Here is a 27947-nt window from a genome sequence, read left to right as displayed (position 1 = left end):
ACACTTGTGTTGGAATTTGTTGCACCCGAGGATTATTTCTAATACAAAGAATATTCCCCGACTTGCTGGAGTTGTTTATTTACGATTGATTTAACATGGACTGAAACAGAATTATTCCGCAATTAAATTAAATCGAATAAATTGGTACAGACGTATTCAACCCCCCCCCCCTTCTACGTCTGATTGGACCTAACATTCATATATTTGGAAATTTAAAAAATCTAATATATAAAAATTTCATCATCAAGAGCTAAACTTGTGGATTAAAAAATGTTACATTAATATGAAATTATATAAAAAAAAGTCTAGATTTGAAAATTGAATGTGGTGAATATGGAAACCAGTACACATATTAGAAAAAACGATTGTAATAATAAATGACAAAATCAGCGAAAATCAAATAAACATCGACTGCCTTTCTTTATTTACATATGAGTTATAGCAGGTTAGACCTATTTATCCGAAAATTTAAAAAGTCAAATATATAAAAGCTTACTTATCAAGAGCTAAAATTTTGGAGTGAAAAGATATTGTATTAATAATGCAATTATAACAAAAAGTCTTGATTTTAAAATTGAATATAATGAACATGGAAACCGCATAAATTAAACGAAAATGTATTGTAATAGTAAATGTCATAATTAGTGGAAATCAAATGAAGTTTGACTTCTCTATTCGCATATAAGCTATAGCAATCCAGATTCATGTATCGAAAGTTTGAAAAATCTTGTATATGAAAACTTCCTTATCAAGAGCTGAAATTATGGAGTGAGAAAAGACTCCATTAATTTGAAATTATAACAAAAAGTCTTGATTTGCTTATTGAATATAATGTATATGGAAGCCACTATATTTTATACAAAAATTGATTGTAATAATAAATGCCAAAATCATTGAAAATCAAATAAACCTTGACTATGTTTCCTTATTTACATATAAGTTATACCAGGCTAGATTCATGTATTTGAAAATTTAAAAAGTCTAGTATGTAGAAACTTCCCTATGAAGAGTTAAAATCGTGGAGTGAAAAAAAACATAACAAAAAGTCAATTTGAAAATTGAATATAGTGAAAATAGAAACCGCACAAATTATACGAAAAAATATTGTAGTAATAAATGCTAAAATAAGTGGAAATCAAATTATATTTGACTACGTTTCCTTACTTGCTATGAGTTATAGCAGTCTATACGCATGTATCGTAAAATATAAAAACTTTATTATCAAGATCTAAAAATTGTGGTGTTAAAAAGTGTTCCATTGATTAGGAATTATAACTAAAAGTCTTGATTTGGAAATTGAATGTATTGAATATGGAAACCAATATATATTATACAAAAAAAGAGTGTAATAATAACGACCTCGAGAGGAGTGTAAAAAAGGAGTGTAAAAAAAGAGTGTTAAAAATTTATCAAACACGTTAAATACAAAATCATGTACTGACTTCGAGACATCATCCTTTGTCGAAGCATCGTCGCAAGAGTACTTTGACGGATACTACCTGATGCATACACGGATCAACGCGATTTGTGCAAGATAAGTAGAATTTGATTATATAATATAGTAAATAAGCGCAAAGCAAAGTCCGTAGATAGAGAAATTAATGTGTAAAGAAAGCCAAGATCAGTAGTACTGCAGCAAAATCCGATCGAGGACACAAATCAGTTCGAAAGCCAAGCAAATTAACATACCCGTCGCGATTAGAGGCGTGGAAGAAAGAATGATTTCGAATGTGAAATTCAACTTATCTGCTTTGATCTAATAAGAATATCATATGCAAATAAGTAGCAAAGCTTAAATCTGAACCGACGTCGTGATTAGTGGCACGATTCAAGGATGCGTGATTAATGCTATTTTTAAATTCTTATCTTAATATGATGATCCTAATATGATTTGAATGAGCTCGTAATGAGTGGCTTGATCGAAAGGACTGCATTCAATGTTGCGCTACTGATATGGCAGGAACACGCTACATATCCAGTATTATCCGGGTCGGGTCACATAAAGATCCGAAATATCTTTTCATAGTGTTAATTTGAATGAGGAAGATGTTGGGTCGATCCGGAACTTAATGGGTTGATCCAAGAGCATGTGAAATTACCATATATAAGCCTTAAAAAATGACTCATGCTTTAAAAATTATATAGATATTATTAAAATAATTTAAAATATTTACACCTTGTCATCTCACTTTTGATAAAACAAGATATTTGATCGTGAAATTATTATCATGTGTTTACGGAACACCCTAAAAAATCTTCTGAAAATATGTTAGTAATTTAATATTAAAACGATATAAGTTAGTAGGTAAAATATACTATAACAATAACGAAAGAATGATATGTTCTCCTTTAAATCATAATAGTAATAAATACAAACGATTTTGCGGATATTATGAGTAGAACTTTATTGATATTATTGTAATTTTAAATTTTAAATTTTTATATTAAAATATAATTATTCTTATCACTTTTGACGAACACGTTATGGAATCTCCAAAATCGAGTAGTTGTTCGAAAATCGGGTAGTTCGATAAATCGGGTAGTTGATCCAAAATCGACTACTACTAGGTCTAAATTAATAAATTTATGGGAAGTTCTTGAAATATAGTAGAATCTTAAACAGTGGGCCAAAATCTGATTGCCAATTATTCTGTAGCTGAAGTTAGTTGTGAAGATTCAGAATAAGTCATTTACGAGGTATATTTGGAAACTATTAAAATAAAATATTGTGCAAGCTAATCGATATAATTGGAATTTTCATAATCAATTTAGTGAAACAACTTGAATATGGAAAAGTATAAAGTCTAGCATTAAATGTGTAGACAAATTTAATGCAATCCTTTTGTACATGGAAATAAATCAATTGAATTAATGTGTGTATGCATGCATAATTTATATTTCTAGTTTACATATACTACCTTTCTAGTACTAATCAGTATAAATACGGACTAATTAATATGTATATAATGTTGGCCATAAGATTTAAAGAGAATTAATGGTCAAATGCATCGTCTCCCATGTCTCTCACTAAGACTCCGTCTCTTTTGAACCTTCCCCTATATGTATATATATATAGAGTCCTACTCCAATAGAAACCAAATTAGTCGAAAAACTAAAAACCAGTTTCTGGACAGTTTTTTATCAATATTTTTAACTACAGATGTCACTAATTTGTACATAACATATCACTAATTTATATATAGCACATCTCGCGGATATAAATATATATACACACATATATGCAACGTATATGACCATCATCTTCACCCAAATCGTAATAATGGACCTCTTACCACCATTACCAGACGTTTCTATGACTTGCCATCATTGTCTATCATCACCAATAGTCACACACACTTTCCATCATAACTTACAAAACTAACGACTACTTACGATCATCATACAACTTCTCTTGCGGCTTCCTACCGCCAAGAACCTTTCTACGGATGAAATTGATCATCTATAATCGATTATCAATAGTTTAGATAAGTAGATTTTCTCAAATTTGATAATAAAAATTACTGTTTACATACTGTATAAAAATAGTGATTAGTGCAGTATAAATTAGTGATACCCGTAGTTATAGATAGTGGTAGGAAAACTGGTTCCTATTTTTTATTTTAAGAGTGGTTTCTATTTGATCATGAGCCTATATATATATATATATATATATATAATTAAAAATATCTATGTGGGCCGATACCAATATCAAAACATGAAATCAACTAAAAGCAGTCATGAACTCAACTAAAAGCAACCATGAAATCAACTAAAAACAACCACAACCACAACCCCTCACCACTAACTCCTCCTCCATCTTCCATAACATCTCCGTCATCACCACCAACTCCAGCTTTGTCAACGTCTCCGTCGGCATTCTGTTTACCTCCTCTCCATTTACATCAACCAGAAATGCCAACGTATTCAAACTATATCCATTTACAATCACTCCAAAGTCTCGCAAATTGGGGACTAATGACCTCGATTTGAGAATAGGACATGAAGATATAGCCCATCAACAATATTTTAGAACATGATCGCTTAAATGCGCACAGACAAGGATATGAGGAGAGAGGGGGAGAAAAAGTTGGGAGTTTGACATATAGGGGTTGTTTGGGGAGCAGAAGCAGAAGCTGTTTCCGGTACTTTTTTTGACCCGTTTCTGTAAATAAGCAGAAACAATTTTAAGAAACTGAGAATGCTAACTTCTCTCTCAGAGTTTTTACTTTTTTTCAAACAATTTATTAACTTCTTTATTTCTCTCTTAAAAATTTGTCCAAACGACCCATAGTATAATAAGGATGTATGGTTGCAATCAAAGGCAGGACCTCCATTCTGTCATTCTCGGACTCTGATATGGCTCTTCTTAATTATGACATATATTATTCGAAAACAAACACGAACCGTCTTACAACTCTTTGGTGTGTTTTACTTCAATACAAACGTCAACTATTGTGTAACCCCTTTTAACTATATGTTCTTTCTTACAAATCAAAATATATGAAATACGAAAATTATAATTTAAAATTAATTAAAAAGAACATTATCAAATATTAATATTATAAAAACATTTACACATAAATAATAAAAATATTTATCATATATATTATCGATTTACAATATAAAAAAAATATCATATATAAGAGTTAAATTTTTCAAAGAAAATATATCAGTCGGTTAATATAAGTTAATCAAATTTTAATTTATTATTATTAAAATGTTAATAAAATAATATTAAAAATTTAATTAATTTTAAATTATATAATAGCATGAGACATGAACTCTAGTGGGAAAGATTAGTTTTTCTCATAAACATGGATCATCTGTAGCCGTATGTGTTGCTTCCATAACACCAAAATTAACTGCCTTCTCCGACTATTATTTCGTTCCTCAGTCTTCTTTACTCATATCGGGTGCGAATCTAAGAAACACGACTTAAAATATATTTTTTTGTTATTTTCTCAAACATATTAAATTTTATAAAATTATAAGTGTCTCATAAAATTTGAAAATATATAACCGTTTCCCAAAAATTTGGAGAAAATTTCTCCAAGATCAGGTCAGAGGTGCCCATAATTTCTCCAAACCGATTAAACCGACCCAACCCGCCCCTATTTTTAACTGACCCAATCCGATATTATTAAACCGAACTTCAAATGGGTTAAACATTAAAAAAATTGAATTAAATGGGTTGTGTTAGGGTTTTGACAATTTTAACCCTATTCCAATCAGACATATATTATGCACTAATGAGTCATGCTACTAGTTTACTAATTACTTAAAAGTTTAAAAAAAATTTATATTAATATGTTACATATTGAAATTAAGAATTATAATTAATATAACGATGTTTTATTATCATAACATGGTTTAAATTGTAGTGTATTATGATGTCCATATGTTGTGATCATTTGTATAATTGCATACTAAATTAAATTATACGTGATTTTGATTCTTTATCTCCTGAGTTATTTTATAAGTGATCAACAAATACATACATATATATGTTGCACTAAATTCTAATTTATAATTAACCTGATCAAACCGAACCAACCCGATTTAATAAGATTTATAATGGGTTATAATTTTATAAAACTGACCTAGTTGGGTTGGGTTACCAATTTACTTGTAACCCGCCCAAATTGACCCGTGGGCATCCCTAATCAGGCCCGGTCATCTCCACGTATAAATCATCTGCATTTTACTTTTCCAACGCATTAAATTAATTTAAATTTAAATGTACGTTATATGCTAGTAACCATTCGATGATTTGAATGAAATAACATATTATTTTGTCGACAAGCTAGAAAAAAAAAACTTCTCTTTGTTCCTTTCCAATCATCCGTAATTGAAGATAAAGCATCTATTATGATCTACTTTACACGATATATCATGATGCAAGTTTCGACGATACATAAAAATAAGAACATCTTCATTGCCAGGAAATTCAGATTGTGCTGCCAAATTGTAGGAGTGTAATATGCAACAGAATTACTTCCTTGCATAAGCTCTATAAATTGAAGTGAAGCACGTTATTTTCTGGGCGCATTTTTGAGAATTCCAGAGCTAACTGAGGAGGCAGGATTTATGGCCTTTCGTATCTTGAATATATTCCATGCCGTGCCTGCACAATGTCCTGCTGTGGCCAACACATCTCCTGTAGCCTCTCCTGCACTTTCTCCGAACCTATTCAAGTTTCTAATTATTCAGTAGCAAGACCAAATAAGCAAACCAATATATAAGTCATTTAGCAAAGAAGTTTACCTGTTACTAACCATCCTAGTTGCCGCACCAGAAGTCGCAGACATGGTCTGTTTTTCAGCAACTTCAACTGCATCTAACACTTTGTCTGCATTGACAATTACACCAAAATTCTAATATTAATTTACTGGCTCTGATAAAGCCTCAAGTTACAGGAGAAATATTTTTCATAGTGTTGAAGTTAGATATTGTGAATTTCTTAGCATGGTAATTTAAGAGCTTAATTGGATCGTGTATTGTATTTGACAGTACATGATTACTTACTGACTGCATCAAGGGAAGCCAAGAGAACTTCTCCGGGAACCATGTTAAGAAATCCCTTTCCTGCTTGAGATCGCATCACGGGTCCCATTACAGAACCAGTAGCAAGCCCGACGCCATCTAGTAAAGATTTGCTCATCTTCTCTGTCATCTTTGATAATTTTCTTACTCTGCATACATAAAGCATTTAAAAAAATAAAAAGGGAGCTCTGCTCAATTAAGCAATTAATTTGTCCAACTTCTTAACACAATCTCCTGTGAAGATAATTGTATACAGTACCGTTTGATACTTTTATTGACATTGCTCTTTCTGGTTGCAGGATTACTCTTGTTGCCTTTACTTTCAGTGATGGTTCCACCATGTGTACCCTCCACCGCTCGTGTTTGGATCATTTCACCTCCCTTCTGCACCTGTTTATCAGTCCAAGCAAGTCTAAATTTTCATCGATTGGAAATTGATCACTTAAGTAGTTATCAAAAAAATATTTCTGCTATTAATTGATATACGACTTTAAAACCTGGTTAGTATAAGCGTTGCTGAGGATGAAAATTCCCCTGACAATTTGACCTGTTCCTCCAGCAATCGCCCTGGCCAAAACGCTATTGTAGTCGTTTATTCTTGGAGCAAATTCTTTCCAGTCAACATCTTTGTTTCGGCTAGTAGATACTCTTGAGGCAGAGAAGCAAGAATGTTCAATCAAAAATGTATCCAGCAATTTCAAACTCCCAGCAGTTTGGTCCGAAAAAGTGACCCCGTAGCTCAAAGGATTACTATTTTGCATCGGCAAAGAAAACAGGTAGTGAAAAGCATCAAGCTTCACTACTGGTTCGTCTTTAGTCAGAGGCCATTGGAGATCATCACCAACTTTGATAGTCGTCGCGATGGATATGTTGCCATCTGATATTCGGAACAGTGTGAAGTCCCCGTGTGAGAGTTCTAAAGCTTCTCCTTCATCCATAAGGTGGACTTTGCATCCGGGGATACGCAGTAAAACTTCGTGCTTAACATTTTTCAGTTCTGCGGTGTTCTGCATTGCTTGATTTACAATAGTAGGTGAAGGTTTTTCAGGAGAAGCTAATGAATTGGAAGGTTTTTTGGACTTGAAACAATTCATTGTGTAACTTTGTGTTCAGTTTGTTAGTTTTTATGTTTATAAATTGCAGGAGGTAAAGAGTGTAACAAGAAATGAAATGGATGACAGGAAGTTTTGTTAGAATTGATTCCACCTTTATGAACCTTTATGCTATTCTTCATCAATGGGTTCTTGTGAGGCCATCAACTTTCGGCGACAAAAATGACCGAAGATGGCTAAACAAAAATTCGGAAAAAAGATATTCTTCTTAAGAGAAGTGCCGATCGCACATTTACAAAATAAAGTTAATAATCTCACGATGTTAATGTTTTGTTGGTCTGGAAGTACCTAATTTCCAATCCTTTCACCTCTGCCTTTTATATTCAGGTAATACTCGTATATTTTTATACCAAGTCCAGGCACATGACTTTCATTTGTTTGTTAACGGGATAAATATCAAGTTGGTGACTCGTTTCGTCCAAATGTATCAATTGAGTGACTGATTTCCAAATTGACTCAAATTAGACACTCATTAGAAAAATTTGTATCAAAAAGATTACTCTATCGTTAGTCGAAATTTTGAAAATATTATATATTGAGTTTCACACATTTTTTATGAATGGTATTACATCCAAATGAAAGATTCTGAGTCCTACTATTTTTGCTAATATTTTTAGATTTTTAAAATTTTATCAACTATTTATTTTTAATTTTTTGATTGTTTTATTTGATTTAAATAAAAATAAATAGGAGATAAATTTTTAAAAATCTAAAAATATTATCTAAAATACTAGAACTCGGAATCTTTCATTTAGATGTAATACCATTCATAAAAAATGTGCGAAACTCAATATATAGTACTTTCAAAATTTCGACTAACGATAGAGTGATATTTTTGATACAAATTTTTCTAATGAGTGGCTCATTTGAGTCAATTTAGGAATCAGTCACTCAATTGATACATTTGGACGAAACGAGTCACCAACTTGATATTTATCCCGTTTGTTAACTAAGTCTAGGGACGTGACTTTGATTTGCTTGTTCGTTGGGCTAGTATTGGTCAGCCTTTCCCCATTCCTGATCGAGGCCCAACATTTGTCTCCCGTTAATGTTGTGTTTGGTTGGAGAGAATGAAATAAGATGAGTAAAATTACTTGGAACTAACAGAGATAGGAGGGAAGTTTTGGAATAAACGTAAGCGAGGATAAAATTACTATGATGACATTTGAGAAGAAATTGGGGTAGGAGCGAATGAAGCATTCCATCTCAAATGGAAAGTATGATATCTAGCCCGTAATATAAGGAATGGAATGGAGAAAGGAATGAAATTTGTAAACAATTACCCATAATATAGTTCATTCTTCATTCTATTCCTTCCGGAATAATTCACCCCAACCAAACACAACATAAGAGTTGATCGGCCAACATTTATCTTCCAGTGAGGGTTGATCTTCAGATGGCCTCTTTAAAATATCACTTTGCTTTAATTTTGGAAAAATAATTTATGCATATTTTGCCGCCCATTGCTCTTGTTATGTCCTTTCTCATTCTCTTTTTTCTTTACATCGACTTTGAAGAACTAACGGAGAGTTACATTCTAAGATAAGTCACGTAAAGATTTTACATTTTTTGTAGGGTTGTCATAAGTAATTACGAACCAAGATATATATTTATAAGGTTAAATTATAAAGGCTTCACCAACAGTTATAAGGAGTTTATCTTTCTTATATTGAAAAATTTTGAGGCTAGAGAGGAGTTTGGGGACTGGATGCAGGGGTGAGCATATTTACCAGAGATTACGTCGTCGCGAATTAGGATAAAATCGAACTTATGGTACTTACTTGTCTTTACTTTTGCACAAATAACTGTTTAACAACTCGGTAAAAATATTTAAAACTTGAAAAACATTTCTGAAAGACAATTATAATTTTAAATAAAGATTAAGCTATTCAACCCCATTCTAGCTTAATTTATGTCTTAACTGGGACCTAATACAGTTTATGCAAAGGACGTTCTTCTTCATGACATGTTGGGAACTATGAAGGGGTTGCTCCGAAGATTGGATTTTTGTGGACGTGGAAAACTTTGTTTTGTTGATGATGTGGTTGATGTATTCTTACTCATGTTTAGCCTTCGACCTGAAGGAGTGCTATTTGGTTGATCCTGCCAGTAGTCATATGATTGTCTCATATATTAAGTTATGCATGTGTAAGTATGAACTAATTCAGACTATGAAAATGAGAATAGCTCATTAAATCAGTTATAGTTTGTTTGATGATATTTGCTACTCAGATAATTGCAGTAATTCTAGAGCTAATACGTGCAACAAACCCCGACTTCGGGAAAAGATGCATTTATTAGTTTTGGTGTGCATGAAAATTCAAGAAAATTTCAAAATGCGTCTCTAGGGGTGTCATGTAGAGGCAATGTCTCGCAGTTTCTCGATGAATATGGATATTCGAATTCTCATTGTTAATAATTAATGCATTGTCGCATGTTAACCAAACTCATATTTAAAAGTAAATAAAAATGAGTCATCGTGATTGCTAAATGCAGTAATTTTTTTATTTAAATACACCAATCGGTAATCATACACTTCTTTTTTTAATTTTTCTGTTTCCTATATATGTTTAATTTTTAATCCAACCAACAAACATGTGTCCAGTGTAGTCACTCATATTTTTGTGAGATCATTCACATTATTAAACATTTATTTACATTTAACAAGATACTTCATATAAAATATCAAATTTTATTCAATAAGTATTACATTTGTTTTTGAATATCTGTTTGTTTTAACCTTTTAGCACAAATTTTAAAATATTTTGGTCAAATAGTTAGAAATGTTATTTTCAATTTTTTTATAAAATAACGTGAATGCATCTTTTTTTTTTTGAAAGGAAAAAAAAGATGCATCTTATAAATCATAAATTTATGCAATACAGTAGAAACAATATTTCATGTGAACATAAATTTGAATTATATAATATTAACCCAATGATAATGATTATAAAAAAAATTATGTCTGTGTATCGAAAGGAACGATGAGGATAATTGTTGTTAAAACAAAAGGCGGCATGAAATGAGTCGCTCGTTAATTTGTGCAAAACCCATCTTCTTCACTACCAAAATCACCACACATCTCCGCCGCAGCATGTCGAGCATCACCACCGCCGAGCCACGCAGTCCATCCAACACCCGTCTGGGCTGGATCGGTACAGGCGTTATGGGCCTTTCCATGTGCTCTCACTTGCTCAAAGCCGGCTACACTCTCACTGTCTTCACTCGCACCCAATCCAAAGCCCAACCCCTCCTCGATTTGGGCGCCAAGTGGGCCGCCTCCCCCTCTTCCGTCGCTTCTCAATCCGACGTCGTTTTCTCCATCGTCGGCTACCCTTCCGACGTCCGCCACGTCACCCTTCACCCAAATTCCGGCGCTCTTTCCGGCTTAAATCCCGGGGGAATCCTCGTCGATATGACAACCTCCGACCCCTCTCTGGCCGTGGAGATCGCCGATGCTGCCGCCGCGAAAGGGTGCTTCTCCGTCGACGCTCCGGTGTCCGGCGGCGACCGTGGGGCCCGCAATGGGAGTTTGTCGATATTTGCAGGGGGCGATAAGAAGGTGATAGATACATTATCTCCTCTATTCAATCTTCTTGGTAAAGTTAATTATATGGGTGTTTCTGGAAAAGGCCAGTTTGCGAAATTAGGTAATCAAATTACAATTGCGTCTACTATGGTTGGATTGATTGAAGGAATGATGTTTGCCCATAAGGCTGGTCTGGACTTATCTTTGTTTATAAATGCCATTTCCACTGGTGCTGCTGGTTCGAAATCGCTTGAATTATATGGCTATAGGATTTTAAAGAGGGATTTCGAGGCCGGGTTTTTTGTCAATCATTTTGTTAAAGATTTGGGGATTTGCTTAAGGGAGTGTCAGAACATGGGTATTGCATTGCCGGGGTTAGCTTTGGCACAGCAGCTTTATGTTTCACTTCAAGCTCATGGGGAAGGTGATTTGGGTACTCAAGCTTTGGTTTTGGCCTTAGAGAGGCTTAACAATGTGTCGCTTCAGTCTGTGGCTTCTTCAACTGAAATGGCTTAGATGGGTAAAAATCGACTCCCTATACTAAAGTGTTGTACTATGTTGCTCTGTAGCCTCAGTAAGTGGTTTTCGTCTGTGTTTGATTTCAATTTGAACATTATTACTTCTTCATATATGAAAACAACTACTTTCTGCTGTACATTACTGCAATTTGCCCTTTTCTTATTGGTTGTGTGCATTTGCTTTGTTAATTAATTGGATATTTTGGTGGTGTTATACTATTGTGACGGACTGACGGACTTGAAGTTCCTCTTGATGTGTTGACCATAGTTGCTGAAACTGATCTAGTCGGCACACAATCCAAATGCTAGTGGCAAATTAGTTTGCAAAATGTTCTTTGACATTGACAAGAGTTTTAATTTTCTGTGATAGTTGGTCTTGCAACTTCTTGTTGCAAGCAACTTCTATCCGTATATCAATCCATCGACGCAACATGACATCTGAACAAGTAAACAATCAAAATGCCTCAATAAACAGAGTTAAGTCTAAAAAAATTATTTTCACTCCCAAATACTAATATATAGTAAATGAGGATTGTAGTCATTATAACATTTTAGTTTTATACGTTTCCACTTATTAAGATGAATATAATCTCCTAAGTAGTTGTTTGCTTACTACATAATATGGAATTTAAATCTACACTTGCGTGTTAGTTTTGGTGACCTTTAGTAGTTTTAAAGAACTCCTAGCATTTGTTAACACTAAGCCCAGTTTTCAGCCTGGTTTTGAGGACTGGTCATTGCAGTTGCGACATTCCTTCATATTTTTGCCACCTAGATTTCTCGTGAAGCATTAATCTAACATGTGTCACCAATAATCTCATCCTATTGTATTCTTAGCTGCATTAATTACTATATACTAGCGCACTTAAGTTTCTTCCTTCCTCTCTTATTTATCCTCTTGATGGAAAATTCTTAAACTTTCTCCACCATTCTCATCTCTTCCTTCCTATTCATCTTTGACACTTGATCCTCAATTGTTGAAGTTAAGTTATTATCTTTGGTCTTCAGAGTTGGAGCTTATTCCTCTCTTTCTCTCTCGGATATTTCGTGGATGATGATGTATAAAATAATTACATTAACAAGAAAAGAAAAAATCATCTTCCAGCTGTCCAGCCTGATAATATTTGCTTTGTCGTACTGTCAATCCAACATAACATACAACTCAAATTTCTTGTGGTTCTTTATTCAGCAGTATAAAACTGAGGGATATGGTCTGCTCCCATTAGGGCTAATTTAAAACACTATGGTTAAAGCCTGAAAACGTCAGCTCCCTCTTGCCTCATTATTTTGATTTTCCATGCCATCCTTGGGTAGTTGGGTTTATATTTGAGATATTATCACATGCTATATGGTGTTTAGTATAGAAAGCTTACTTGAAGGTTATTTGCTTGTTTGTCCGACATTTATTTTGGCAGATGCCTAGATCGGAAAATTGTGTTGTGCCTGTAACACCGACATGGCTCGAGGCAAGGCCAAATATGTTGTCAGGTAATCAAACTTAATTTAGATAAATATTTCACATTTTACAGCTTGATACCTAAATATGAATCTCAAATCATATGTTATGTTCTATAAAGGTTTATGTTTCATCGCACGAAATACTCATCATCTTACGTCTTGTCGGTTCTATTAAATTCTGAACATTTGTAGATAGATATTTGTTAAAAATCTTGTCATGTGAATTTGTGATAAAAACTTGAATGTTATCGGTTCCAGTATACAACTTTCCGCGGATCGCATGTTAAATAGCTCTTGTTTCTTGTATTCGATTTGACAAAAGAAGCAGCACTTAAATTGGACTTCTGAAGTCAGGAATGAAATTCGGAAATTATAGTATTTTTTAGATTCTTTTTAATAATTTTTATTTTATTATGAAATTTTTAAATTAAATATTAATATATAATAAATTTATATATTAATGAAGTTCCTTGTATTATAATATATATGTTTTTATTTATAAATTTAAATTATCAGACACTTAATTGACTTATAAGTAAAATTATTCAAATACATTATAGTAATTTATAACTTAAATTCACTTATTACTTAATATTCGTTTCTTTATTTTAAGTAACAGGTACTTTTTTTTTTAATTAAGCCAAGCAGCCCCATCGCATTGTTCAGCAAAGCTTCATTCAATAAATAATTTCAACAAGAACATCAACAATTTCTCAAAATTAACATAATAATTATTCACTACATTTTAAAAAGAAAACTGAATATCCATCCTTCGTTCACTTGGATTTGGAGAGGATTCTAACGGTAGTTAAACTTGATTTATCTTGAAAAATATCTTCAAAGGAGCTTCACTTGTAGAAGTCGAACCTGGAGACCTTTGAATTACAAGACACCACTTGTAAAAGTTGAATTTGGATATTTTGACATTGTAACAGGTTTGTTTGAAAATTCTCATAATTAAGAATGTACATGTTTAAGAAGTTGAATTCGGAGACTTCAGAATTATAAGACTTCACTCGTACAAGTTGAATGAGGATATATTGAAATTATAATGTATTTATCTCAATTTTTTTGTTATTAAGAATATATGCAAATGAGTTTAGCAAGTATAAAAAACGTCTATATTCTTTAATGAATTCCTGACCAGCTTATACAGACGTTCTCCTCCCTTCATCCAGTAAATGCCGCACGGCTGGTTAGAGAGGTTGGTGGACTGACGAGCATTCGGTCGGTTCGGTTTTGAATAGAACTAGAATCGAAATTTTAATCTCCCTAAATTGAACCGTACTAAAATTTTATTATGGATCAAAAGAACTGAAATATTAATACTAAAATAAAAATAATAAAATAAATAAAGCTAAATTTTATGACTTATTTAAAAATATAATATTTAGTTTTTTGAGAGAAAAAATATAATATTTATTAATCACCAACACTTCATCAAAAGATAAAACTAACTAAAATTACAAATTCTATATTGTTATTATAGTATATAAGATATAAATTATATAAATATAAATATATATTATATATTGTTTGAACTACTCGGTCTATTCAGTTCAGACCGAAATATTGTTTTAAGAACCAAGCCGAACTAAAATTTATTTCGGTCTATTCGACCTGGACCGAATATATCGAATTTCCAGAAAATTAGGACCAATTGGTTTTTTGGTTCTGGTTCGGTTTTTCTCACCCCCTAAGTGGCATCATTCCTTCTAGACATCCATTTCCCGATCTTCCAAATTTTATATCGTTCTTTTGCCGAGAAAAATATCATAAGTTACTTTTTTTATTGAAAAAAAAAAATCAATTCAGAAAAGTCATACGGTGTTTTAAAATTGATCAAATCGAACAAATAAGGTATATTATATCACTGATTAATCTAGTCTTTATGAAGACTATATGCATATGTATCAGCTTCACCACAACCAGCTTGAGATACTTACAATTGAGTTGGGGGGAAAAAAACACCCTGGAAAGATTTTATCAAATAAACAATACAATCTCGAAACATAGAAATTCTTATACGGGGAGTATTATTGAAAAGATAAGATTAAAACAAAGAAAATAACTGATTTGTGACCTTCCACCGGTGTAAACAGATGGAAGCGATGTTGGATATAAAATAAGAAAGGCTGAATGTTTTTTTTAACAGAGGTGTTAATCTAATAATAAAAAATCATACAACATCTACACCAATGATCGAGTCGAACAAACAATCATACGACATCTACACCAATGATCGAGTCGAACAAACATTAAATTGCCATGGTCTATTCTCGTGAAAAGACCACTAAACGATATTTTGAAATATGCAACAACTACTCACTACATGCATTCTCGTTAAATTACTAGTACCCTCCTCAATAAGTCCAGATGGAGCTATCGACCAAAATTGCGATTCCATATAGAATTTCGTCATCAAATCAAGACCACCGCTTACTAAAGAAGCGAAAACAAACCTCTCACGAAGGAGAGGGAGAACAACCTGAAAGTAACTTTCAGTTGAAGACCGAAATAAAAACAAACTGAAAACAAATGAAAATAAAAAACTTAATCTATTAGTCGAAATCGCAAGATAAACGATTAACTTTCGAATTCGATAAGCTCTGGTTGAATCGAAGAAAAAGTAAATCGAAAGCAACAATGATTTAGATCTAAAAAAATAAATCCTTATAAAAAGATATAAATCTTTCACTAAAAAAATTATTAAAGAAAACAAATCAAATAAAAGAGTTTAGGAATTTCACCGGTGAAAATCGATGGAGCCTCTCAGATAGTAGAGACAGCTACTTTAGCTACTTTAGGAACATGTTTTTTTTTTTTTTTGTCAGGACTTTAGGAACATGTTGGTTTTCAGAGAGAGTAGACAATGGATGAGTGTTTTTTTTTTTAGAATTTAAGAAGAGAGCTACAAAAAACTATCATAAATTACATACTCCTATGTGTCGGTTATGTTCACTTATTTGCACGTATTTTGAGACTTTTATAAAATATAATTTTATAATATTTTTTGAATCCTTATTATTTGAATAACAGTTTGAACGTCAAATTTTTATTTTGAAAAAAATAATTAAAAAATATGTTATAAAATTATATTATAAAAAATCTTAAAAAGCGTGCTGAAAATTAACGTATATCATTGAATGGGACAAAAGAGGTAAGAGTTTAATTGTTTAAACTTGTAAATTAGGATATGTCCATTAAAGTCGATAACGACTTGTTAGGTTACTAGTTCATTTAAACTAATCTTTGCGGGATTGATTCGATACATCTTCATGGAAGCCACCCGCATTGACTAGGAAAGAACTTATATATAAATATGCTCAAGATCGGAGTAGTTAATTTTTTCATCTCGACTTTTGTTTGAGGAACGTGTTTTATTCAACGCATCCACACTTGAAATGAAAAGGGTAAGGTAATGCTGTGTGTCCGGAAAAAAATTTCCAAATTTCTTTACTAAATAATGTGGAAAATTTGACATATTATTTGAGAAAAAAAATTGAAATAAATTTTTGAAACACTTAGCATTTTTCAAATGAAAATGAGTGTTAAATTAACCGTTACTGGACTAGTATACGTGCTTTCATGCAAAATCGGACTTGTCTTAAATTAGAGAAATTGCTAGCCAACTCTTATTGGTTAAGTAAGTCAACGGAGTAAGAAAATAAATGTGAAAGCATGTCCGCGGAGAATATGTATAATGGTTGGCTATATTGATGAGCTAAATTGATTAGGTAAAATTTTTGTTAAAGGGACATGTATATGCTTCGATGGGTATCTAGAATTATACTTGTGTAAAATTATATCTAAGGGCTTATTTTGGTTCGATAAATATAGGAGCTGTTTGGGTGAGCTTAAAATAAGTGCTTCTTGCTTAAAATAAAAAAGTGAAGTAGAAGTTAGAATTTAGTTAAGACTTATGAGTGATTAAAGTGTTTGGGAAAAAAGAAGAAGTCATGAAACAAAAGATAGGAATCATAGCTTTTTATAAGTGATTCCCGACTTTTTACACAAACAGTACGAATAAGTGTTTCTACCTTAAAAATCCAGAAGCGGGGCTTAAAAGCCCGGCCAAACAGCTACATAGTCAACACATGGTTGGCTATAATTTTTTGCTAAGAATGGAGGTTGGAGTTGTATAATTTTTAGATAATCTCTATGAGTGTCATCTAAATGTCACATAAATACCACGTAGACAATTTTAGTTGAGGGCTTTTATGCTTTGTTTGTGATGCAAATATATTTTCATCACAAAATTTTTCCCTAATCAAAAAACACAAACAAAATGTCATTCCTCGGTATGAAATGGATACAAATAGGGATGGGCATTCACCCTGCCCTGCTCGACCCAGATTTGATCCCCGTCCCGTTCGGGTCGGGGGTTCGGGGAATTTTTTGGGGTGGGGGCGGGGCGGGGATCGGGGAATGTTTTATAAAAATTCGGAGATTGGGGCGGGGTCGGGGATTCGTGTCTCTCCGCCCCGATCCCCGACCTCGATTGTGTGTGTATATATATATATATATATATACAAATTATACTAAATAAATTATTAAAAATAGACACATTATAAATATTATTAAAATTAAAAAATAATCTTCATTTTTACTAATCACTTATAATTATATTGTAATATAATATATTTTAGAATTTTAGAATTGTCGCTTATTTATATTATAAATTTAATTTTAATATGATTTGATGTCGAAAATATGAGATAATATTATTTTATTAGTATATTAGGAGTTAATAGTTTTTTTTAATTAAAAAGTAAAATTCCCCGAACTCCCGCGGGGATGCAGTTCCCCGTTCAAGGCGGGGATCGGGGAGAAAAAGAATCCTCGTTCGGGGTTTGGGGCGGGGTCGAGGATGGCTATTGAATTCGGGGATCGGGGGCGGGGATAGCACTCCCCAACCCCGAAGTGTCCCCGTGCCCATCCCTAGATATATAAAGAGTTAAATCAGTTGATTTAAAACGTTGAGGGTTTATCGGTACACATCCTTAAATTTTAAGGATTAAAATGTTTTGCAAGTTACAGGATTTGAATTTTTGATTATTTGTGATAGATAAAAGTTATTTTGTCCACACCAAAAGATATGTAACCAACATAGATGAAACTGAATCAAGGAGGGGAACGCTCTAGGAAAAAAAAGTCAAAACTCTAGTAACCGTTAATTTTGAATTAATATTCTTCTCCTGCTCCTAAGAAGGAGTTATTAGTTACAACAAATGATTGCACATATTTAATTTATAGAATTTCAGAATCCATAATTTATAATATTCATTTTACTAATATAGCATGTTGTGAGAGGAATTGATACAACACCCCCAGAACCGTATAGCACAATTATAGGGATATCTGTTACAACTACGAAAATCACGGCTAGCTCTTAGGGGCTACCGTAAACATAAAATAAAGAAAAACAAATGAAAAACAAGTGTGTTTAAGGGCTGAGCTTGCAAAGAACCAAACAACGAGGCCGGAATTATGGAATTCCGTCCTGCAATTGTCTGGAAATGTACGTCACAAAGGTTACACGTGCCTCTCTTTAGAGTGTAGAACTCGTGAGTTTATGAATCCGTAATTCGTCCCTTTGCAAGGTGCCTACATACCCTATATTTATAGGGATCAAGCCCATGTAGTTCTCGATTTAGGACTCTGAAGAGATAAGCTCTTATCCCCTCTAGTTTAGGATAAAACAGCCTTCTTTCAGTAGTTATCTGGCGGTATCCCACTCCAAGTAGGTCACTTGAAGCCTTCATCTTTGATATATATCCGAATATTCTTGAATTATCTTCCCCGATTGTAATTATCTCCATAATGCACGTATTTATCTCTTAATTTGCAAATAAATAGCAGTTGATATAATCCCAATATACTTCCAATTCGTCCTCCTAGAAACAAGGAAGAAGAGTCCTGCTTAGAGTCTGTCTGCTGCAAGCCAGGATGCACTTAGCGGTAACCCCTAGCAGCGGTAACCCCTAAAGCGCCTTCAGGTGCAACCCCATTCTGATGGCAGTCTTCATTGAGTTTCTAATGCAAGTCCATATGCCTCTTCATATGTCTCCAATGATTCGCCCAGCCATAGTGAAACCCACTATCCTTAACCAAATGATTCCAATAAGCCCAAATAAAGCCCAAATAATATGATGGGCTATAAAATAAGCCCAGGGAGATTTTATGGCACAACAACTACCCCCGGTTCCTTTTAGTATTAAATGCGAGAGGATCCTAAGAACAGTAACCCTCCATCATCCAGCTGCAAGCCCTTAAATTATGTTTGAGGTTAATCGTAAATTATTTCTAAGCTTACGTGGGCGCAGCCCGGTGTAAGAAACAAGAAATAATTCAGATATACTTCCCACACATAATCATAAAACCAATTATATTAATTTACTGCAACCTCCACAAGCCTTGAATATTTGTTCCCAAAATAATTAAAATTATCTTCCAAAAATCTGCTCGAGCTTCCGCAATTTTTGCTCCACTTTTTCAGTTTCCCGCGTATGTCACGTCAGCTTGTGATAAGGTTTATCCCAAAGATTACGGGGTTTAATTTAAATTCAAATTGATTTGAATTGCAACAAAAAATCCCCTAAATAGGTGGTGCAGTCGTAGAGCCCTAGCATGCCTCTACCTCTTCAGCCACCCACCTAGGCCTCGGGAACCCCTGGCTCATCAAAGCCATCTCCACGCCAAGCCAGTCACGGCACGCCACCTCGCGTAGCTGTTCCCCAATTCCCACTGCTATATATACACCTACATACAGCCTTGTTCCACTTTTCTTTTATCTCTTAAACACTTCACTTCACACTCTCTCTTCCGACCGAAGCACTTCCAGGCGCAACTTGCTTTTCCTCTCCGGCGTTTTCTTCTCCGACTCTCACCGACTTCCGGCTAAAGGTATGCCCTTTTACTTTCGTCTCCGTTTTTCTTATCGCATTCTCACCATGTCTGCAACTAAATGTTTATATCATCCATGCTCGATTTTCATTTTTTTTTCTTTGACTGTTCACCTCGGCATGCGCGCACAAACCCACATTTGCCTCACTTGATGTTATTATGTAAGATTGAACTGCTAATTCGCTCTGCATGTTTGTATAATCGATTGCACACATTAATCTTTTGAATGTGCACACACCACTGGCTTCAATTGACTTCGATTAGGCCATGTTTGTCTTCCGACTGGGTTATCGCCCTTTGCGTTGTTTTGAAGCCATGATCGTAGCCCTAGATTGTAAATCCTAAGTTCCCAATCGCCTCCAGGGAGAAACCCCTCTTTTACAATCGAACCCTTTTTCATGCCCCTTATCTGCTTTGAATGTGCTGTTATGTGATTTACTTGCTATTCTTGTTTGGCTTGTAGCCTAGGGCAATTATTGGATGTTGGTTGTTGTGGTTGAGGTTAGGGTTAGGATTAGGCTTCCCGCTCCAGTTCCTTGTTAGGCTTCCCGGAGAAGATGAACCGTCATCCGTGGCCTGTGCCACTTCCTGTGAGGGATGTAGTCCCCTCATACCTTAGGGTTCCAGCTGAAGCCTTTCCATTCTTTACTTCGCACCTATAGGGCTCCATCTTTGCAGCCCGACTTTCCGCAAACCTCTTTTTTTCTTTTCTTCCCATTTCCTTTTCGCCTTCTTCGAGTTGTTTCCCATTCCTGAGATCCTTATTGATTCCTCCCTTTCCTCTTGTAGATGTCTCAAGGATCTATGTCTCCTCATTCGTCCCAATCTGCCACCAGCAAGGCTCCCGCTGTCGTGGTTGACACGGGATCTTCCTTTAGCCAGGACCTTCAACCTTCCCGGCCAGGCTTAGGAGTTAGCTCCAGAACCCGTTCCAGGCGCAGCTTGGTGGTGAAGGAGCTCAACTGGACCACCTCCGAGTCCAGCCAAGCGGATGAGACCCCGGGCCTCCCGCTGGACCATGTTGCTGAAGCCCTCGAGGGGAACCCCGAGGAGGCTGAACGGGAGGCTGAGGCTTCCGTGGAGGTGATTGAGCCTCCAGCTGTAGTCCTGGCTTGCGCGTACATGGACTCTTGCTCGGTTGCAGTCCCTCTTGGAGTCCTGCAACCCTGGTTGCACCCTGGGGATTCCGAAGCCAGGAGAGAGGTGTCACCGCTTCGACACCCTTAAGCCGGACACTGACTACCCCCAGGCCGTGCTCTCCGCTCAGTTCTTCAGGCTGGGCTTGTCTCTCCCCCTCCATCCTTTCATCCTGGAGGTTTTGGACTTCTATGAGGTCTCCCCATCCAGCTCACCCCCAACTCCTACCGCATGGCGGTCTGCCTCTACATCCTCTATGACATCCACCATGGGGTGAGGATGTCTGCTTTGGAGCTGGGTTGGTTCTTCCAGCTGAAGCTCACTGGGAGGACCCCCGGGTTCTTCTATCTCACCGCATGGAATACCCACCATAAAAAGGGTATCAAGGGCAACCGTCAATCAATGTCGGATTGGCAGAAGCTCTTCTTTTACTGCTACGACTATCCGGTCTACAGGAAGGACTTCAATCTCTCCCCCAGTAAGCCAGTTTTCCCCTTGTTCCTTGTCTGGTTTAGCCTTTTCGGGTTCCCGTTTAGTTTCCTTATGTTTGTGTTTGTTGTAGACATGCCAGTGCAGACTCCTTTAGCGGGAGAGTCCCTTGAGAGGGCCAAGCATGTGCTGGGGCTTTCCACCAAATTGGGTGATGGCTCCAGCCTGCTAACTCCAGAGAACCTGGAGAGGCTCGGTTTCTCCACCACGGTGGTTGATGCATCCCCCGTTGATGAGGGGGGTGCAGATGTGGAGGTGACGGGAAGCCCAGGTTTCTTCTTAGCTTGCACCTTTGAACTCGCTTTCCTTGTATGATATTTGCCTTGTAGATTTACTGCCATATATGTCATGCATGCTTCATAGCTTTTATTCCATCTGTTATGCTTGCGTCCTGTTGTCTCCCCATTATTAACTGCATAGTTTCTGACTGCTTTCTCTTTGTTTCCTCCTACAGATATGGCTGCCAACATTCCCCGTTTTGTCAACCGCTCCACCAAATATGAGGATCTGTTCGTGGAAGCCTCCGGCTCCCAGGCCCCTATTCCTGCGAAGCCTATCTCCCAGCTTCCTTCTCCTTTTCTAGAGCAGAAGAAGGCCTCCTCCGGAGGTCGCAAGCGGGACCCCTCCAAGACTGCTAAGGCGGGGTCTTCAGCCGAAGGCCGTACAAGCAAGAAGCCCAGGTTAACCCTGGCCCGCAGCTCTCCCGCTTCCTCTTCCTCTCAAAAGACTCAGCTCTTTCAGTGAATGCTCTCTGACCAGGTCCCCGAGGCTACCATTCGGGAGTGGGACAGGCTTTCGATAGCCGAGGCCACCCGTGACAAGGTGGTGGCCAACGCCAAGAGCTTGTTCCTCGATCTGAAGATGGGGGAGCATGTTGCTGATACAGCCCGGGTCAATGAGACGATGAGGGCGGACCTGACGCAATTTAGGGCTGACCTGGCTTCCGCCACCAAGGAGAGGGACGCCTACCGATAGGCCAACCTAAAGTTTAAGGAAGCGGAAGCCAAGGCTCAGCAGCTGAAGGAGAAGGAGGACATGGTAAGGAGGGAGCTTGAGGAGGAGGTCGACGGCCTGCGGAGGCATGTCAACGAGCTGGAGTTGCAGGTGAAAGGCCTCCAGGACGCCGCTGTCGTCACCAAAGCAGGGAGGAAGGAACGGGAGGCTGCCATATTCAAGGTCGGGGTTGCCGCGGGGGTAAAGGATTGTGTTAAGTCGGCCTACCGCTTCTTCCCCGACAACGATTGGGCGAAGCTGGGGTCCGACGCCGCGGTAGCCCTGGAGGAAGCAAAGGCCGAGGACGAGACTGGTCTGAATAAGGTCCTGGCGACTTCCCAGGGTCTCTCTGAGGGCGACGCTGAAAGGAGAACCGTGGCCGAAGACGAGCCGAAGCCTGCAGAGTTAGTTCCTGTAGTTCTTGAGGTGACGCCCCCGGAAGGGGTTCCGGCTGCAGCTCCTGCGACAACCCGGGCTTCCCAGGATCCTCCTGCTGGCGATGAAAAGGATTCCTCCTCTCCCGTTTCTCCTTGATCTCCCCTCCCCCTTTTTAATCAACTTTTAATTACGAATATTTTTGTTTGGCGCTTGTCGTCATGAATTGAATTTTCTGATGAGGGTGCGGACTCCTCTGAAAGTCTCGCAAGTTGTTCCGATATTCTAAGGGACCTCCCCCTGTTGGTGTGGGGAGGAACTTTCCCTTGTATTATTTTTTCTTTTATATCGTAACTACTTTATTCCTTCATTCTTTTTTTTTTGCCTTGTATGATTTTTCCTGTATTCCTTATGATATTATTGTGTTGGTCGCCTAACCCTTCCATGCAGGTAGAATGAACATAGTTTAGTCTGATCTCTCATGTAAGATTAGCGTCGAGATTTTAGATGTAAGCCCCAAGTGTGAGACTCCAGGGACACCCTTGGGAGTGAGCCTTAAAGTGACCCCAAGGTGTAAGCCTTTAGAGCAATCTCCAAGTATAAGCTTCGAGATAACTTTTCAAAATAAGCCTTACAATAATTCCACCAAGCAATCTTTGAAATAACTCCACCAAGTAAGCTTTGAAATAACTCCACCAAGTAAGCTTTGGTATAACTCCACCGAGTTAGCTTTGTGAGCCTGGATAGGCTTTAAACTCGAAAGCCTTGATAAGCCTTCGGCCTTGAAAGCCTTGATGGGCTTTAACCTTGAAGGGCTACTGTAAGCCCGAAACCTTGGAAGCTTGAAAAGCTTTTGCCTTGAAAGCTTTGATAAGATTTAAACCTTAAAGGGCTACTGTAATCCCAAAACCATGAGAGCTTGAGAAGGTTTTGCCTTGAAAGCTTTGATAAGCTTTAAACCTTGAAGGGCTACTGTAAGCCCAAAACCTTGAAAGCTTGGGAAGCTTTAGCCTTGAAAGCTTTGATAAGCTTTAAACCTTGAAGGGCTACTGTCAGCTCATAACCATGAAAGCTTGACAAGCTTTAGCCTTAAAAGCTTTGATAAGCTTTAAACCTTGAAGGGCTATTGTAAGCCCAAAACCTTGAAAGCTTGCAAAGCTTTAGCCTTGAAAGCTTTTATAAGCTTTAAACCTTGAAGGGCTACTGTAAGCCCAAAACCTTGAAAGCTTGAGAAGCTTTAGCCTTGAAAGCTTTGATAAGCTTTAAACCTTGAAGGGCTATCGTCAGCCCATAACCATGAAAGCTTGAAAAGCTTTAGCCTTGAAAGCTTTGATAAGCTTTAAACCTTGAAGGGCTACTGTAAGCCCAAAACCTTGAAAGCTTGAAAAGCTTTAGCCTTGAAAGCTTTGATAAGCTTTAAACCTTGAAGGGCTACTGTAAGCCCAAAGCCACGAAAGCTTGAAAAGCTTATTCTTGAAAGCTTTGATAAGCTTTCCTTCCAGTTAGTGCCGCCAAGTGTTGAGTTTTGGTGTTTTCGATTTCCAATTTCGAATTTAAGCTAAGTAATGTTAATGATATGCCTACTACCCCCCGAGTTCTTTAGCATAATTTTTAATTATGGTGGAGAACTAGATGCAATTGAAACCCAAAATACTTTTTAAAGCATACATGAAGTATCCAATTAACAATCATGGTAAGCAAGCAAGCATATACAACATTTTTGTAACGGAAAACTGCGAAATTTTATTGAATCACATGGTAAAAAGTTGACATAGCATAATTTTGGGGGGTGTAAAGACACCACCCCCCGAGCATCCTAGCAAATAAAGCAAATAGTAGCCTGATAATTTTCCTAAAAGCATAGCGATTACAACTAATAAACCACCTTTATTGTCCTGACCCTTAAGCCGAAGCCTACAGAAATACTACCCGGGTGAAGCTACTGGTAATACCTCTTTAAGTGTTGGGCGTTCCATGCCCGTGGTATGAGTCTTCCATCCATGTCTGTGAGGTGATAGGTACCTTCCCAAAGCACCGTTTCGATGATATATGGGCCTTCCCATTTTGCACCGAAGGCTCCATGAGCGGGAACCCTCATGTTAGGCATCATTTTCCTGAGAACTAGGTCTCCCGTCTTGAGGGGTCGAGCCCTCACTTTCTTATCAAAATACTTACGGGTCCTCTGTTGATACGCAACAAGTTTCAACTGAGCCGTATCCCTTACTTCCTCAATCAGATCTAGGTAGAGCCTGTGGTTGACTTCATTATTTTCAGGGTCATAGTTATCCCTTCGAAAGGATCCTGCTCCAACTTCCACGGGAACCATGGCTTCACACCCGTATGTTAGGGTGAACGGGGTTTCGCCAGTGGTAGACCTTGGAGTGGTATTGTAGGACCACAACACCATAGGAAGTTCTTCCGGCCAACATCCTTTTTTCTCTTCTAGTTTGGTTTTCAGGGTGTGCTTAATAATTTTGTTTACGGCCTCCGTTTGACCGTTACTCTGGGGGTGGCACACCGCGGAAAAGCCTTTCTTTATGCCAAGGTGTTCACAGAAATTCATCATTTCATTGCTGTCAAACTACTTCCCATTGTCTGATATGAGCTTGTAGGGAATCCCGTATCGACAGACGATTGCACGATAAACGAAGTCTACCAGCTTCCTTACAGTGATGGAAGCCAGAGGTTCAGCCTCAGCCCATTTAGTAAAGTAGTCTACAGCCACGACTGCGTATTTCACCCCTCCTTTCCCTTTGGGTAGTTCACCAATCAGATCTATCCCCCAAACAGCAAATGGCCAAGGGCTTGTCAGGGTCTTCAGGGGTACTGCTAGGTTCTTGTTTGTATTAGAGAACCTTTGGCAGTGGTCACAGGCCTTGGCGAAGGCATGAGCATCCTTGTTGAAGGTAGGCCAGTAGTAGCCTTGACGGAGGATTTTGTGAGCGAGGGAGGCACCCCCCGAGTGATTCTCACAAATTCCTTCATGCACCTCGCGCATAATGTATTCACATCTTATCCCAGCAACGCACCTGAGGAGGGGCCGATTGAACCCCCTTTTGTAAAGGATTCCATCATAGATTACATAATGGGCTGCCTTGTATCTCAATTCTCTGGCTTCATCCTTGTCTGCAGGTAGGGTTCCGTTGGCTATGTATTCATGGATTGGGGTTGTCCAAAGGTCAGATTCGTCGACCTCAACGTCCAGGACTTCAATCTTGGGGATGCTAGGCTGATACTGGATTTCGAGGGGGATCACCCCAAGCATGTGTGCATCCCTCTGAGAGCCCAACTTGGCCAATGCGTCTGCATCTGCGTTTTCGGATCTTGGTATTTGCTCTAGCTTGATTTCTCTGAATTTCCCAATTAATTCCTGGGCGTACCGCATATAGAGATCAGTACGGTGACCCCTAGCTTGGAAGCCTCCTCGGATGTGCCACCAGCATAGAATCACTGTAAACATTCATATTTTCCACCTTCATCTCCGAGGCTAGCTTCAGCCCAGCTATTAGGGCTTCATACTCCGCGTCATTGTTGGTGGCTTTAAAGTCGAAATGAATGGAGCTTTGCAGCTTATGGCCCTCCGGACTAACTAAGACAATGCCAACCCCGGCCCCATTTCCATTTACAGCCCCATCGACGTACAGGTTCCACCAAGGGGAACAATTCTCGGGTATGGCTATTGGAGACTGAGGTTCAGGTATGCATTCCATCCCTTTAACTTCAAAAGTGGGTGGAAATTCCAAGATGAAGTCAGCTAGCGCTTGCCCCTTGATGGCGGTTCTTGGTTTGTATTCTATGTCAAATTGGCCTAGCTCGACTGCCCATTTCATGATCCTTCCAGAGGCTTCTGGCTTGTGCAAGACTTGTCTGAGAGGGAAGGAAGTTCGCACTTCAATCTTGTGAGCCTGGAAGTAAGGCCTTAGTTTGCGGGAAGCCAAAATTAGTGCGTAGGCTAACTTCTCCATATTTGAGTAGCGGGTTTCAGCATCAAGTAATCTTTTGCTCACGTAGTATACCGGCTGTTGGGCTTGCTCTTCCTCCTTGATCAAGACAGCGCTAATTGAGAACTCGGAAACCCCTAGGTAAAGGATTAAGGCTTCAGCCTCCGTTGGTTTTGCCAGCAGTGGTGGGCTTCCAAGTTGGTCCTTTAGCTTTAGGAAGGCAGCCTCGCATTCTGTCGTCCATTCAAATTTTTGCCCCTTTTTTATGGCTGCAAAGAATTCTCTACATTTGTCTGAGGACTTTGAGATAAACCGGTTTAAGGCGGCAACCCGGCCTGTAAGGCATTGCACCTCTTTTACATTCCTAGGCGACCTCATTTCAATTAAGGCCTTGATCTTCGCAGGGTTAGCTTCGATTCCCCTGTGATTGACAATGAAGCCCAGGAACTTACTAGATTCAACCCCGAATACGCATTTTTGGGGATTCAACTTCATCCTGTAATCTCTCAGTATGTCGTACATCTCTGATAAGTGTGTCACATGATCATAAGCTTCCTTTGATTTGACTAGCATGTCATCCACATACACTTCCATTGTTTTCCCAATCTGGTCCTTAAACATCTTGTTGACCAGCCTTTGATACGTAGCCCCTGCATTAAGCAAACCAAACGGCATGCCTATATAGCAATAAAGCCCCTTGTCAGTGATGAAAGAGGTGTGTTCCTGATCTGGTTTGAACACGGGGATTTGGTTGTAGCCCGAGTAGGCGTCCATGAAGCTCAAAAGTGCATGCCCCGCAGTGGAATCCAACAGTTGGTCAAATCGAGGAAGCGGGAAGCTATCCTTGGGGCAAGCCTTGTTCAGATCAGTAAAGTCTATGCATGTTCACCACTTTCCGTTAGGTTTCTTCACCAACACCAGGTTTGCTAGCCATGTAGGGTAGAAA

The 27947-nt window shown here is 37.5% G+C and overlaps 2 protein-coding genes across 2 annotated transcripts; one reads left to right on the top strand and one right to left on the bottom strand.

Moving 5' to 3' along the window:
• Nucleotides 1-5807: 5807 nt before the first annotated feature.
• On the bottom strand, nt 5808-7868 carry LOC108211872 (senescence/dehydration-associated protein At4g35985, chloroplastic). Its single transcript, XM_017383580.2, has 5 exons — nt 7041-7868; nt 6803-6933; nt 6526-6692; nt 6265-6349; nt 5808-6186 (listed from the first exon to the last, which is right to left on the bottom strand). Exons 1-5 carry the CDS (start codon nt 7635-7637, stop codon nt 6033-6035), a joined length of 1134 nt encoding a protein of 377 aa, XP_017239069.1. The 5' UTR covers nt 7638-7868; the 3' UTR covers nt 5808-6032.
• A 2749-nt stretch (nt 7869-10617) lies between these two features.
• Nucleotides 10618-13291, top strand: LOC108210934 (probable 3-hydroxyisobutyrate dehydrogenase-like 1, mitochondrial). The gene is made up of 2 exons (XM_017382399.2): nt 10618-11704; nt 13118-13291. The coding sequence occupies exon 1, from the start codon at nt 10678-10680 to the stop codon at nt 11698-11700; it is 1023 nt and encodes a 340-aa protein (XP_017237888.1). The 5' UTR covers nt 10618-10677; the 3' UTR covers nt 11701-11704; nt 13118-13291.
• The last annotated feature ends 14656 nt before the right edge of the window (nt 13292-27947 follow it).

Source organism: Daucus carota, chromosome 3, assembly GCF_001625215.2.
Source record: "Daucus carota subsp. sativus chromosome 3, DH1 v3.0, whole genome shotgun sequence".
Lineage (NCBI taxonomy): Eukaryota > Viridiplantae > Streptophyta > Magnoliopsida > Apiales > Apiaceae > Daucus > Daucus carota.
This window is presented reverse-complemented; position numbering and strand designations above follow the sequence as displayed.

Coding starts and splice junctions, on each gene's coding strand:
- LOC108211872 (XM_017383580.2), bottom strand. CDS start 7,637: ATGAATTGTTTCAAGTCCAAAAAACCTTCCAATTCATTAGCTTCTCCT. Junction 6,934..7,040: donor GCAACGCTTATACTAACCAG/GTTTTAAAGTCG, acceptor ACTGATAAACAG/GTGCAGAAGGGAGGTGAAAT. Junction 6,350..6,525: donor GGCTTCCCTTGATGCAGTCA/GTAAGTAATCAT, acceptor TTGTCAATGCAG/ACAAAGTGTTAGATGCAGTT.
- LOC108210934 (XM_017382399.2), top strand. CDS start 10,678: ATGAGTCGCTCGTTAATTTGTGCAAAACCCATCTTCTTCACTACCAAA.